Source organism: Carassius gibelio, chromosome A22 (genome assembly GCF_023724105.1).
Source record: "Carassius gibelio isolate Cgi1373 ecotype wild population from Czech Republic chromosome A22, carGib1.2-hapl.c, whole genome shotgun sequence".
NCBI lineage: Eukaryota > Metazoa > Chordata > Actinopteri > Cypriniformes > Cyprinidae > Carassius > Carassius gibelio.
In genome coordinates this window covers 19,627,974-19,643,492 of record NC_068392.1, presented here as the reverse complement: position 1 = coordinate 19,643,492, position 15,519 = coordinate 19,627,974, and the positions used below count along the sequence as shown (strand labels likewise).

General features: G+C 42.1%; 1 protein-coding gene across 1 annotated transcript; it reads right to left on the bottom strand.

The window, feature by feature from the left end:
• Positions 1-1,046: 1,046 nt before the first annotated feature.
• Positions 1,047-10,707, bottom strand: LOC127942493 (uncharacterized). The gene is made up of 6 exons (XM_052538210.1): positions 9,985-10,707; positions 9,002-9,159; positions 8,689-8,818; positions 8,226-8,317; positions 5,021-5,086; positions 1,047-1,100 (listed from the first exon to the last, which is right to left on the bottom strand). Exons 1-6 carry the CDS (start codon positions 10,223-10,225, stop codon positions 1,047-1,049), a joined length of 741 nt encoding a protein of 246 aa, XP_052394170.1. The 5' UTR covers positions 10,226-10,707.
• Positions 10,708-15,519: the final 4,812 nt, after the last annotated feature.

The window sequence follows — 15,519 nt, the reverse complement described above, 5'->3', positions numbered from 1 at the left end:
AGGGTTGCCTATTCTCACGCATCTGGCGTGACACGCTTTCAGCATCAATCTCACGCTGAAGTCCCAATGAGTGTCACGCCAGAACCTCATTTTGATAAAATATGCTAAATAAATATTTTGCTTATTAACCCAGCTGTCATAATTAATGTAAGATAATATTTTGCTAGTAGCCTAGTACCAATAATGACAACTTTTGTCAGTTTTTCTTTAGCTTGTCTTTAACGGAAAACTTTTTATAATGTTTGGGCATTCAATTACTCTAAAATTGCATTTTGGGGGCCTGAAAACATAAACTTTTCAAAACACCAAAGTGCTGGTGTGCATATTTATTACTTGTTCAGTCTGTAGGTATAAGTGCAGGCATGTAGTCCCATACAGAAATGTAATATATGTCAATATATGTAAATTACATATATAATATCAGTGCCCATGTATGTCTGCTGCATATATGAGAATATATGCAAAACTCATATATGTAAAACACATAGACATATATGAAACATATATTTCAAAATATATCAAAAATGGCCGTTTTCATGTAAGTGCCATATATTTTCGCATATATGCACATATATGTGAAATATATGCAAGACGCATATATGTATACATGCATATATGTATTTATTTCTAGAGTACATACTTTCACTTATATTAGGGATACAAATATGCTTCTAATATGATGACACCATGTACTTTCACTTATATTAGGGATACAAATATGCTTCTTATATGATGACACCATGTACTTTCACTTATATTAGTGGTACAACTATGTTTTTTATACATCCTGCATATATATTTATACTCATTCCACAGAACACACAATTCCAGGTCTTTTCAAATAGAAACTTTAATGCATTTTGTTCAGAACACACAATTCCAGGTCTTTTCAAATAAAAACTTTAATGCATTTTGTTCAGTATACAAACTTTTCAAGTAAAAACTTTTTAATTTCAACTTCAGATTTTTGACTCACTCGGGAAACACTCATTTTTAATGAACATTTTTCCTGGACATTGCCAGTCTTAGTTCTGCCATCTTCCCATTCAGGGCTGCTCCGATCTGGCCAGTCGAAACTGAGTGTCTTGACATAACAGCATCTGAAAAGGTAGATTTTAAAGAAAACAATCAAAATGGCTGAAAACAGACACATACTGTCGGTCCATTTACATGCACAGCTTAAAGGTGTAGAGATTTGGGGAAAAAAACACACAAAATGACTTATTTTCAATATAAAAACAATAACTGTTGTAACAGTGCGTAAATCAGACCTTTCTGTAATGCTAACGCTAATGAGTTTAAAGTTTTGTTAGCACTTTATGAATACCACTGTGACATTGTAATGTATTTTTGTAATAGATCTAATTTTGTCATTTTGGTTACATTTATTTATCCAAAAGTTTTTTATCAAAGAGGGACACACAATTTTATTTTTTATTTATATTTTAATTTATTTTGAAGGTGCATTGTGTCACTGTAAGTTATTAGAAAACTGATAAGCTACATTTTCACTGTTTACAATGGCAGTGCCTGCCATCTCGTTTGCAAGCATGTTTTGAGGCTTGTTTCCTGTTACACTTATGCACAAAGGGGAAATTTAGATTAAACTGCATAACTGAAAATCAGAACAAAATAAAGAGTACATTTGTTTTGAGCAATGTCTTTGTCGGTTGTAGTTTGTTTTTAAATAAAAAAAAAAAAAATCAATTAAAATCGAAAATCGGGTTTGGTGTGAAAAAATCTGAGATTTTTTTTTTAAGCCATATCGCCCAGCCCTACCAGCAGCATTTGTCCGAATTTAAGTCTTAACCATTCTATTTCATCAGAAAACAATCTGAAAACAGGGCTTTAAGTGTAAAATACCGAACTTGTCTTTTAACATAACAAATGTGCCTATGGAATAAGCATTTTTAACTACACTCTACACTACTGTACAGACAATACTAACCTCTCAAATTACTTTTGATGAGTGTTTCAATGTCAAACACCCCAAGCAGCAAAATCCTTGCCATTGAAGTCCCACTAGATGCCTGGCAAGCTGTCACACACCTGGACTCATTTAATGTGTTTTTGCCCGTGACCCAGTTTCTGTCTTTCCGTGTTTGATTAGTTCCCAGGTGTGTCCATTCTCTTCCTCATGTGTTCCATGTCCCTGCTAATTTATGATTCCATCCACCTGTGTTTCCCCAATTATCCTTTGTACTTAAGCCTTGTCCTTTCAGTTCTGTTTTGTCGGGTCTTCTTTACCACTTGCTACTTACGTGTGTCTACCTCTGTGCTCCATGTTGGATATCCCCTGTGTTGGATATATTAAAAGCCTTATTCCGTTTATCCTCGTCTCCGTATTCCTTCAGGCAGCGTAAAACCGTGACAGAAGACCCGACCGCATAAGAGAAAATAGAAAACTGCGTGTTCTTCCCTCCGTTTTGTTTTTGTGTTTTCAAAGTCTTTTCTTTTCTTAGTGTTTCTATGGATCCCCTCTATCGTCCCGAATTCCTCATCCTTCTGCTGAAGCAGGAAGAACGCTCTCTCGAGGACCACACCAGATGGTTTCTCCTATTAGCAAATGCCACCAGCTACCCGGACGGCGCGCTCTGCACCTTCTACAACACCAGCCTGAACTCCAAATGCAGAGCGTTGTCGTCCGAAGATGGTCCTCGAGAGAATTTCGCCGCATACGTGGAGTGGACTCTGGCGAGAAATGGCTCATCTCTCACCGTCTGCCCCATAGAGGACCTCGCCAGCCCCACTCCCGACCCAGAGACCAGCCAGCCACCAACTCGCTACACGGAGCCAGAGCCCACCGCAGCCGCAGAGCCCGAGCCATCCACTGACAGGGAGCCGGAACTCGAGAGCGCGACTGACCAGGTGTGTGAGCCGGCAACACCGTGCATCGTGGGAGTCCTCGTGGAGATCGAGGGCGTGGAGGAAAGCCCTGCCCACACTCCTGCGACTGAGGGTGAGCTGTATACAGTCTCTGAAGGTCATATGGAGCAAGCTCTGGATCTGATGGACTGGTCTACGGAGGTAATCCCTAATATTCCTGTTTCCCCGCTGGTTCCGTCCAGCCCTGACTCCCCTGTATACCCTCTCAGTCTCCCACTCCTACCTCCTCCAGTCATTTCCTCTGCTCCATTTCTGCTGGTTCCGCCCAGCCCTGAGTTTTCTGTTTCTCCGCTGGTTACGCCCAGCCCTGAGTTTTCTGTTTCTCTGCTGGTTCCGCCCAGCTCAGAGTTTTCTGTTTCTCCGCTGGTTACGCCCAGCCCTGAGTTTTCTGTTTCTCCGCTGGTTACGCCCAGCCCTGAGTTTTCTGTTTCTCCGCTGGTTACGCCCAGCCCTGAGTTTTCTGTTTCTCCGCTGGTTACGCCCAGCCCTGAGTTTTCTGTTTCTCCGCTGGTTCCGCCCAGCCCTGAGTTTCCTGTATCTCCGCTGGCTCCGCCCAGCTCTGAATCTTCTGTTTCTCCGCTGGTTCCGCCCAGCCCTGAGTTTTCTGTTTCTCCGCTGGTTCCGCCCAGCTCTGAATCTTCTGTGTCTCCGCTGGTTCCGCCCAGCTCTGAATCTTCTGTGTCTCCGCTGGTTCCGCCCAGCTCTGAATCTTCTGTGTCTCCGCTGGTTCCGCCCAGCTCTGAATTTTCTGTGTCTCCGCTGGTTCCGCCCAGCCATGATTTTTCTGTTTCACCACTGGTTCCGCCCAGCCCTGAATCTTCTGTGTCTCCTGTATTCCCTCCCAGCCTCCCTCTCCCGCCTCCTCCCAAACCTGCTGGTCCCTCTACTCTTTCGCTGGTTCCGTCCAGTCCTGATCCTCCTGTCCTTCCTCCCATCCTTCTCCTCTCTCCTCCTCCTAGACCAGCCAGTTCCTCGCCATCCCTGCTGGTGCCAGTCAGTCCCGCAGCTCACCCTCAGTCCGCGCCATCGGGGCGCGGTGGTTCGCCGCTGGACTGCCAGTCTCCAGCTCCGCCTTGGCGTGTTAAGGCCCTGTCTCCGCCTCCAGCCTCCGAGCCCTGGACTCCTCCTCGGTCCTTCGACCCAGCGGCTCCGCCTTGGCTCTTAGCTCCCTCGTCTCCACCGTGGCCTGTCATCCCACCTGCTCCACCGGGCTCCCTCGTCCCTCCGGCTTCACCTTGGTCAGTCGTCGACCATCCGCCACCTCGGGACTCCTCTCCTCTGGTTCCACCTCGTCACTCCATCCCTCCGGCTCTGTCAGGCTCCTCCTTCCCTCCGGTTCCACCTCCATCCTCGGTCGCTCCGGCTCCACAGCGGTCTGCCAGGACCCCGCCTCTGCCTTGGTCGCCTGAGCCTTCTGCTCCACCTAGGCCCTCCGGAACCTCATCGTCACCCTGGCTCTGCGGCTGTGCTGCTCCATCTTGGGCTCCTCACCCACCGGTGCAGTCTCCGCCTGTCGGCTCCCTGGTGTCGTCGACCCTTCCTTCACCATGGCTCCTCCCGCCGTCGACTCCACCTTGGATCTCCGTCCTGGCTGGTCTCTGGTGGACCATCTGGCTCTTCCTGCTCCTGTCTCCTCCCTGGCTCCTTCCTCCGTCGTCTCCTCCTTGGCTCCTCCTTCTGTGGTCCCTGTCTGCTGGCCCCCTCCTGGAAGTCCGTCCTCCACCGGAACCTCCTCCCAAGTTCCCACCTACGCCTCCCCCTGTTGTTTCTACGGTGCGAGGACGCACCTACCGGGAGGGGGGAGTACTGTCACACACCTGGACTCATTTAATGTGTTTTTGCCCGTGACCCAGTTTCTGTCTTTCCGTGTTTGATTAGTTCCCAGGTGTGTCCATTCTCTTCCTCATGTGTTCCATGTCCCTGCTAATTTATGATTCCATCCACCTGTGTTTCCCCAATTATCCTTTGTACTTAAGCCTTGTCCTTTCAGTTCTGTTTTGTCGGGTCTTCTTTACCACTTGCTACTTACGTGTGTCTACCTCTGTGCTCCATGTTGGATATCCCCTGTGTTGGATATATTAAAAGCCTTATTCCGTTTATCCTCGTCTCCGTATTCCTTCAGGCAGCGTAAAACCGTGACACAAGCAGAGCGCCACACACTTCGTGATACGTAAACACCTGAACCTGGGACAATTTCTTCCTGTTGAACAAAATGAAATAGATAGGCTTAAAAGTTTCGATTCAGTATAGTAAACAAAATATCCAGCATTCAAGATTTATGTACAATTGACTGTGTAAATTGGTCCCAATAGTATAATGTCAAGCATTCCTGGTCCCTACTGTCAATGTTGGAGATGTCATATTATCAATAAGTAGTGTGAAAAAGAGCCATTGCCACAAGGTACCAGGAAATTTGGGAGATTAGATTAGGACAAATTTACAGTAAATTGTATTCGATTATGACCAATTAATATACAGGGTTTTCCCAGGTTTGATCACCCCAAATTTAAGACTTTATTAAGACCATTTTAATGAAAATTAAGACCTACATCGCACCCATTACGCAGTCGTAAAAAACACCAGATTAAATCCCAATAATGACTATTACTAACAAACAAATGTTTTAATTAAAATACATTTATTATAAAAAAAACTCATTCAACAATACACTGCAAAGTGATGTTTTTGGTAAATATCAAACATTCATAACAATAAACTAACTTTTCAAATCGTCTTAGTAAAGTTTCTCAGCATTCAAAGTGCTTCAACCATTGCTTCAGAGGGGTAGACAGATAGGTAAGAGAGATATAGATAGTAGGGGTGTAACGGTTCACAAAATTCACGGTTTGGTTCAATACAATACACTTGTGTCACGGTTCAGTATGTTTTCGATACAGCAAAAAGAAAGAAATGCCAGAGAATTTTATTATTTTTTAAATTAAAATTAACATAATAAAGTATGATATATATTTTTTACTTTGACCAATGATGGAGCTATAATAGACTCTTCTTAGGAGCATATAAAACAAAACAGCTCCTTGGAAAAAAATAAATGTAGCCTAATATTGTAATAGTTATAAAGTTATATTTTTAGTTCAGATTAACAATTTACAATTTTTCTTCCTGGCTTCCACCCGCTGTTCGATCCTTTAATAACGGAGAAATGTGAATGTTTCTCACTAGATCTTGCAGCGATGTTTTTACTTCTGTGGCGAATTCAAATGCTTTCTTTACTGGATCTCTTATTAGCGCTGTGTAGGGCTACACGTTATTGGGAAAAAATGACATTGCGATATTTTATTTTTCTGTGATATATATTGCGATATTTTTTCATACAAAAAAAATGGGGTGAGCACACTTACATTCTCATTTTAAATGATTTAAACATCGACACCATCGTGTCAATTGATTAATATGCGCGAGGGAGAGAGAGCCAGACAGCGCTCGTGTTGTTTGAAGACTGATCGCTCTCTCTGTCTCTCTCGCGCGCTCTCTCTGTCTCTCTCACGCTCTCTCTCTCTCTGCCCTGTTTAACTTGCATGTGTTTTTCAGTCCTGTCAATGATAAACTTTCCCTCTATGATGGTTAAGCTGTGCAATTAATCCGCGAATCACATTCGTCAAGGGCCGGGGAGCAGCTATCCCGTACAGTTAATGAATAACAGATCAACTACGACAGCCTACATCGCACATCCTGCGATGTGACTATAGTGGATTCGTACATCGCGATATCGATGCTTAAACGACACATCGTGCAGCCCTAGCGCTGTGTAGTAACAGTGTCGCTTGATCACGATCGGCTCGCGCTGCACTCGTCCAAACTGATAAACGGTCCTTCAACCACACAATAACGAGCAGTTTCGTTCCGCTTACATTACGTTTGCACATTTGATGTTGGAAAATGTTGTGGTCGCGCCGGCGGCTCTTTATGAGCGCGCTTGCCACGTGCAGCGTGCCTACATTTGAAATAATGAAATTTTGGTCAGCAGGTAAAATGGTCCAACGAACCGTTCAGTTAGAAAATGTGTAACAGTTACACCGAACCGAACGACACTTCCCCATGATGTCTCTCCTCTTGACTGGTTGATTAGAATGTTGATTCATTGCCGCCGGCGCGAAAACTAGGGGTTAACCGATTAAACGTTAAAAGAGAGAGCAATACAGCGCTCGTTGAAGATGGCGAGAGTGAGGCGTGCGCGGCTGGGGCTCTCTCACTGTTTGTTCTTATGCGCCCTGTCCACTGATCTAAATAATTCATTGTTACGACGACTTATTCCTTGTTTTAATAAATCGTGGACACGTTGAACTAATTCCCTCCCTCATTTTGATTTAACGAATTACAACATGGCCAAAAACAATTTGATACTATTAATTAGTGAATGCTAAAGACCTATTTTTTTGTGAATTGGTGAATATTCAGGTGAATTATTTCGTGGCCACGAATTAATAATAATTATTAAACTGTTTTTCTTACCTGTGAAGACAGACCTTCAGTGAAGGCCGACTATTCTCGTACAGCTTTTTATTCCTTTTTTTGTTTGTTTTTGTGAATTGGTGAATATTCAGGTGAATTTTTTGTGGCCACGAATTAATAATACCTCAGCACATTTTACAAGACCCTTCTCGATCACAGCGGCAACGAGCACTTTGATCACTTGATTTAAAAAACAAATAAATACTAGAAATTAGACGTTCTCTGGCGTTACGCTAAACCCTGTTGAATTTTCACGTTGTTGTTGTTTCCCCCATTTCACCTTGCGTTGCAGTCTGGTTGACTTTGAATAAATAGGCTAGTATAATGAAATTTAAGACCTTCGTTTAAAAAATTTAAGACTTGGACAACGGAATTTAAGACTATTTAAGGCCTTAATTTAGGAACATGTCATTTAAGACCTTTTTAAGACTTTTAAGACCCGCGGCTACCCTGATATAGAAGACAAGGTGATTGCAAGCAGTTTACATACGTTCCAACAGCACTGCATAAAAAAGTACGGTAACACTTTAGAATAAGTTTCCATTAGTTAATGTTAGTTAATGTGTTAATTAACATGAACAAACAATGAATAATACATTTATTACTGTATTTATTCATCTTCGTTAATGTTAGTTAATGAAAATACAGTTATTCCTTGTTAGTTCATGGTAAGTCACAGTGCATTAACTAATGTTAACAAGCACAACTTTTGATTTAAATAATGCATTAGTAAATGTTGAAATTAACATGAACTAAGACTTATAAATGCTGTAGAAGGATTGTTCTTGCTTAGTTCATGTTAATTAATACATTAACTAACATTAACTAATGGAACCTTATTCTAAAGTGTTACCAAAAGTACTCACTATTTGAACAGGGTTTGAAGGGCTGGGGAGAGACCCTGGACTGCCGAGGTGCATGGAGCTTCTGTTGAGCATTTCTTTTATCTGAGGTATCTCTGCATCAACAGGAAAAAAGGGTGTGAAAGACTGTAGCCAAAAAGTATAAGAATAGAAGTATACTCTTTTGATCCTGTGAGGGAAATTCAGTCTCTGCATTTATTCCATCTATGTTTTAGTGAGACAAACTGTTGAAAACATCACGCTTCTTATCAGTCCTTTTAAAATAATGATGTGATGATGTAAGTCCCCATAAACAATTTACACCAGCCAATTTTACTGTGTGGGATGGCAGGCCAGCAGTCTGGTCAATGAATAAGAAACATTGGCAGGTCAAGTTTTATGATCTGACAAAATAAAAGCCCCCGATATTTAAGTTTTACTGTGTGTGTGTATGTGTGTGTGCAGAATGGAAATATAATACATTTACCTGTAAAGATGAATTTTTTTATTTCTAGCAATTCTTGACGCACAAGTGAGAGCTCGTTGTCACTATTTTCTGCTTGTTCTTCCAAGGAAATGGAATCTAGGATTTCAGCCCCTTGATTGTGAATGGCAGCCTGTGGAAACATATAAATGAAATTATTTTAAATTAAACATACAAATTATTGCCTTAGTTTTATATATATATATATATATATATATATATATATATATATATATATATATATATATATATATATATATATATATATATATATCATTATGGGGTAAAGAGTTAGTACATTAAACAAAAAACTCACTTTGGTTCCACTGACTGTGGCCACGGCAGTAGGGGGGTCATCCTCATCCTCATCCTCCCACAGACGTTTGGCAACACGGATTCTCTTTCCCACAATGGCGTTGTCTTCGGAATCTTTCTTCGAACGTTTGTCCAACTTTCGCTCCAAAGTATTCATGTCTATGCAGAGAAATATCAGTCACCATTGCCACTAACACACTGATAGTACCAACAAGGGTCTGAGTTAAAGGGATGCTCCACTTTAAAATGAAAATACTGTCATCATATACTCACCCTCATGTTGTTTTAAACTTGTATGAATTTCTCTCTTCTGCTTAACAGAAAGGAAGATATTTAGAAGAATGTCAGTAACCAGACAGATTCTGGTCTCACTGACTTCCATAGTAGGAAAAAAAATAACGTTATACTATGGAAGTCAATGAAACCAAAAACTGTCTGATGACGTTCTTCTAAATATCTTTTTTTCTGTTATCTGTTTAGAAGAAGAAATTCATACAGGTTTGAAACAACACAAACACATTCCTTGACAACGTGGTTTCGTATTAAGTTATCTATTTATGTTAATATAGCTTATTGCATGGCTTGGTTTAGTATGCGGCCTGTTATTTATTGATAACGGTTAACAAACCGCTGCGAAGTAACGTTACGCCGTTGCCATGAAAAACAGAGCGTTGGACGCGGAACGGACTATTTTCTTTTGCGGAAGCAATACATTTTTTTTTTAAATCAATATTTTGTGTCAAATTATTTATTTATTTTGTACGTAACGTTAGCCATGTAATAAGAGGAATAATGTAGCCTATAGCGAGGCGGTTATTATTGAGAATGCAAGCCTTCAGGCTGATGCAAGGCCCCTCTGCATTCAGCCAGTCGGGGTTGTTAACGTCTAAAAGTTATAAACCGCCTCGTATTACATTATCCCTTACATTATATCCCTGTGTAACTAATACAAAGCAGTAAAAAAAACGTTAGGGTTGCACTTACCTCCAACTGATTGAACGGTAGCCATATAAATGGGGAATCCACCTTTTGGTCGTTTTCCCACACCCCACTCGACGGCAAATTCGTCTTCGTATGTAATCACGCCGTTTACAAAACTTTCCAGATCAAAATTTCGTATGTATTTAATGTGAACAATACTAAATTTCCCCTCATCAACCCCGGCACACCATTTCACAAACGCATACATGTCTCTCCTTGTCGTGTCTTCTTCATTAACGTTCATCAGGTTTACGCGGGTGTTGCTATAGTGACAGAACTGGTTTGAAATACTGAAAAAAAAATCTCAATAAGAAAAATGTTTATTTTTTAAAAATCAAAACCAATATGTTATTGGTATTCTTATTGTTGTTGTTATTATTATTATTATTATTATTATTATTATTATTATCTTAGTTTTAAAAATCAGATGGCCGTTACCGGAGGCTATTTAATCCACCAAGTAAATGTGCAAGAAAGCAAGGTCAGGCAAGGTTCAAATATAGACGAAGAGATACATTTTGATATTAAATTATATTTTCCAAATTAATTCTGGAGATTAAGGTTTTTATTTATTTTTATTTTTAATTTTTTAGAAGAACTGGTTTAATAAAGATAATTTAAGTGTAGGTAAATATATTATTCTGACACACATTTCAGAAGGTGGCGGCAACCAGACACTGTTTGCCAACTGCCATAAAGAAGAAGAAGAAGAAGAAGAAGGTTCAAATAAATATTAGCTTGGGTGATTTCAGAGTCAATTATGGAAGACGGCATTTTGATTTTAAGTTCATAAATGGAGTATCGAAAATACCTTACCACGGGTGCAGCAGTTCCTGCGCGAACAGCACGTCGATGGAAAAGGTAAGTGCACTATACTGATAACCTATACAATTTCGTGCGTGCATAAGACATAGCGTTAGTTACCTTAGCAATTATCTCTAGCAGCTACCTAACTTGAACTATACTGTCTATGTGAACTAGCAAGCAAGCATGCTTCTATTGTTTCTATTCAAAGTGGCATTACCAACTACTGGCCTGACAGGAATTTGAGCAGAAAAAAAAAGAAAAACAGATATTCTTAGGTAACAATAATTCCTGTTGCTTTTCATCAGAAAACTAGCAGTACTTCATGTCTGGATGCATGTTACATAAATCTATGCATGTTACATGAATACGCCTAATGTAAGTATGTTGTTGACGAGCACCCTTTAACAGCAATTTCAAGGCCAGAAGACCTTTAGTCCATTAAACCATTACGATCTTGTTGAATTATGCTTGTTTGTGGGCTGGCTATTATGTCATTGTTCTTCTCTCAAGTTGGTGGAAACGTAGGCTGAGGGTTTTCAGAGAGGATGGCAGAGACCCGACACAGCACCACTGACAGCTTTTCACAGTGAACAGTCATGCAATAGTTGCTCATAAGAGACCACTGATGCTGTAAGGCATGTAGACTATACCTGAAATGGTCCGAAGATAAAGGATTATTTGGTTTGATTCAGAAATGTTTCCCAAGCTGGAGGTCTAGATCATCACCAGTGCAGGGGTCACAGTTCTCTCAGGTTATGCCAATAAATTAATATTGATTGTATAAATATATATATATATATATATATATATATATATATATATATATATATATATATATATATATTATGTATAAATTAATAAATCATATAATAAATAGGTTAAATATAAGAATATAATTTCATTGAGGCAACGGAAGTCATTGCAGAAGTGGAGGCTGCCATCTGGTTTTGGTAACACAATGATAGGGCTGGACCAAGGGCTGTTTGATGGTTCAATCACCCCTAATGTCAGCATTTGTTGGATTTCCTCCTCAGTAGCCTGCTGACCAGCCTCTGGGACTTGGTAGGGCTTTTGCCTGACGATGGTTCCTGGTGGTGTGTGGATCTTGTGATGGAGGATCTGGGTCCGGGATCTGGGATTGGGGAGAACACATCGGGGAACTGGCCGACCAGGTCAACCCCTGACAGCTGGGGCTTGACATCCACGACCACGGACTCCACTGTGGTGAAGGCGGCGAGCTGGTCCGTTGTCCCAACCCATTTCTTCAACAGGTTAAAGGGTTAGTTCACCCAGATAGCAAAATTATGTAATTAATAACTTACCCTCATGTTGTTTCAAACCCATGAGACCTCCGTTTATCTTCTGAACACAGTTTAAGATATTTTTGATTTAGTCCGAGAGCGCTCAGTCCCTCCATTGAAGCTGTGTGTACGGTCTACTGTCCATGTCCAGAAAGGTAAGAAAAACATCTTCAAAGTAGTCCATGTGACATCAGAGGGTCCGTTGGAATTTTTTGAAGCATCGAAAATACATTTTGGTCCAAAAATAGCAAAAACGCCGACTTCATTCAGCATTGTCTTCTCTTCCGTGTCTGTTGTGAGAGAGAGTTCAAATCAAAGCAGCTGGATTTCCGGTTCGTGAACGAATCATTCAGTTCACCAAATCGAACTGAATCGTTTTAAACGGTTCGTGTCTCTAATACGCATTAATCCACAAATGACTTAAGCTGTTAACTTTTTTTATGTGTCAGACACTCCCTCTGAGTTCAAACAAACCAATATCCTGGAGTAATTCATTTACTCAAACAGTACACTGACTGAACTGCTGTGAAGAGAGAACTGAAGATGAAGCCGAGCCAGATAATGAACAAAAGACTGCCTTGCCAGCTGCTCAGGAATTTGCAGCCTGCATTGGGGACAAGGACCATCACTCGGTCTCCAGGCTGGAATTCTCGAGGCTGTGCGGCTCGGTTGTAATGCCAACTCCGCCCGAGAAGGACAGGGACCGGTAGGTCCTTTCATTACTCCCACTTCCATCGGACAAGATCCAGGGCCAGCCGATATATTCTCTCTTTCCGGGCCATTACATATCGCCTGTCTCCGGGCAAAACAAGTGATCGGGAGGGAAGCTTTGGTTTCTCCACAGGGTTCGAGGATGCGGGACTGAACAAGGCTGATGGCAGTGCCTGAGTAGAGCTGGAAACGGGTGGCCATTGATTTTCTCTTCCACTTCTGGAGCCCGATACAGCCTGCCAGCCATATCTGTACAGGTGATGTTAGTAACTCTGTTGGCATCTCTTGGAGCAGGAGCCGTCAGCTTGACTACTGGTCCAGAGAAATGGCGGAACTCGCTCACCCCACATCCTGGTGTTGGGCCGCATCCGCTAGATTTAAATTAAAGATGCACATGTGCCTTGGTGAGTGAAATTCTTTTGAGCTTGCTCCAGAAATTGCAGAAACAATTAACATATAACCATACAGACTTCAACAGGTGAAAATGTGCAATATGCACATATATATAGTCAGTACACACAGTGTACTATTAGACATACTTACAGTTAACACTACACATTATACGCAGTATGTACATACATACAGTTAGCACTAAACATACACTAAACACAGAATGTACACGTTCTACATTATGTAAACATATATAAGCATAAAAATATGCTAAGGTGCAACAGAGTGTACTTGAACTGGATACAGAAATGTCATGCATGTGCACTGGAGGGTATCCAGCGGTAAAGGGAAGGGTATTGTATTAAATAGAGTGTGTATGTATAGTCCAGTGTTGAACTGTTGGAGTTAAAGTGCAGTGTGTGGCATACCATATTGTAGGAGTATGCTGTAGGGTGTATTAGTTCTGACTGTTCATTAGTCTGATAGCCTGAGGGAAAAAGCTATCCCTAGTCTGCTAGTGCGGGATCAGATGCTGCTGAGACATCTTCCTGAGGGCAACAGAGAGAACAGTCTGTGGGACGGGTGGCTGGAGTCACTGATGATCCTCCGGACTTTCCTTATGCACCGCCTGGTGTAGATGTCCTGGAGGGTTGCAAGTTCGCACGACACTTTTCAGAGCTTTACGATTGTCAGCGGGGCTGTTTCCGAACCATGCAGTGATGCAGACCGTCAGGATGCTCTCTATAGTGCAGGTGTATAATGTTCTGAGGATGCTGGGGCTCATTCCAAACTTCCTCAGCCGTCTCAGGAAGAAGAGGCGTTGGTGTGTCTTCTTCAGCACTGCATCAGTGTGTGTAGACCAGGTGAGATCCTCACTGATGTTAACGCAGAAGAACTTGAAGCTGCTTACGCGCTCCACAGGTGTCCTGTCGATGGTGATGGGTGTGTGTTCTCTTCTCTGTCTCCTGAAATCCACCACCAGCTCCTTGGTCTTGTCGATGGTGAGTGAGAGGTGGTTCTCCTGACACCATTTAGTTAGGGTGCTCACCTCCTCTCTGTAGGCCGTCTCATCATTTTCGATGTTCAGGCTTATCACCGTTGTGTCATCAGCAAATTCGACGATGACGTTGGAGCTGTGTGTGGCTGTACATACTTGTGCGTACAGGGAGTACAGGAGTGGGCTGAGGACACAGCCCTGAGGAGCACCTGTGTTGAGGGTCAGCGGGGATAAAGTATTGTTGCCCAATCTGACCACCTGACTTCTGCCTGTCAGGAAGTCCAGGATCCAGGTGCACAGAGATCTGTTTAGTCCCAGAGTCTGGCACTTCGCAACAAGTGTGGCAGCTAATATGGTGTTAGTGAGGCAGGCAGCACAGAGCAGATGTAGTCTCTGACGAGTCTCTCAAAACACTTGCTGTAGATGGGTGTAAGAGCAACGGGCCTCCAGTCATTTAAGCATGTGATTTAATTTTTCTTTGGTATGGGCACAAAGGTAGATTTTTTTGAAGCACGAGGGAACCACAGACAGACAGAGGGAGAGGTTGAAAATGTCTGTGAAACTCCGGCTAGTTTGAATGCGCTTGGTCGGCGCACACGGCCTGGGATGCCATCGGGACCCACAGCCTTATGGATATTTACCCGTCGGAAGGATCGGGTTACATCTGAGACAGAGACTGTGAGTGCACTCACATCTTCTGCAGCAGCTGCGGGAGCGCTCTCTGTGTGGGTGGGGTTAGGGTTAGGGTTAGGGTGTGATGTTGTTGATGCCCTGCCACATGCTTCTTGCATCATTGGTGTTGAATTGATCTTCAGCTTTGTTTTTGTATTGTCTTTTTGCGGCTGTGATGGATTTTCTGAGATCGTAAATGGCTTGTTTGCGATCATCAGCATTCCCGGATTTAAAAGGGGATGTCCGCGCTGACAAGGCTGCTCGAGCATCGTTATTAATCCACGGTTTTTGGTTGGGGTTGTAGCAGAAAAGAGTCGAATCAGACAAATCAAAGAGTCTATCAGGGCTGTGTGCATTGAAACGAGAGCCGAACTCCTCAGGAAGTCATAAATCAGTTCTAGTGCCACAAGAACCAAGCAAGATAACCAACCAACCAACTTGTTCACACAACAGCTTTCAACATTAACACCAATAGAACAATTATTAACAATTTTAATTCGAAGAAGAGATTGTCAAATTTATTGTTCGTGATTGGAATGCAACGCTGGACATCACATGTAAACCCAGGAGATCAAGTTAAATACTTGCATTGACTTCCCCCCCCAGCCAGTGAAACCAGCCTGAAATTCCTAAGGGGAAAGGGCTTTAAACCTTTGTCTT

What these genes read in the sequence shown, in the direction of transcription:
- LOC127942493 (XM_052538210.1), bottom strand. Translation starts at nt 10,225, where the DNA reads ATGAACGTTAATGAAGAAGACACGACAAGGAGAGACATGTATGCGTTT. An exon ending in AAAAAAATTCATCTTTACAG is followed by an intron (nt 8,318 to 8,688) that starts GTAAATGTATTA and finishes CTGTTGATGCAG; the next exon opens with AGATACCTCAGATAAAAGAA. An exon ending in CTTCAAACCCTGTTCAAATA is followed by an intron (nt 5,087 to 8,225) that starts GTGAGTACTTTT and finishes TTTGTTCAACAG; the next exon opens with GAAGAAATTGTCCCAGGTTC.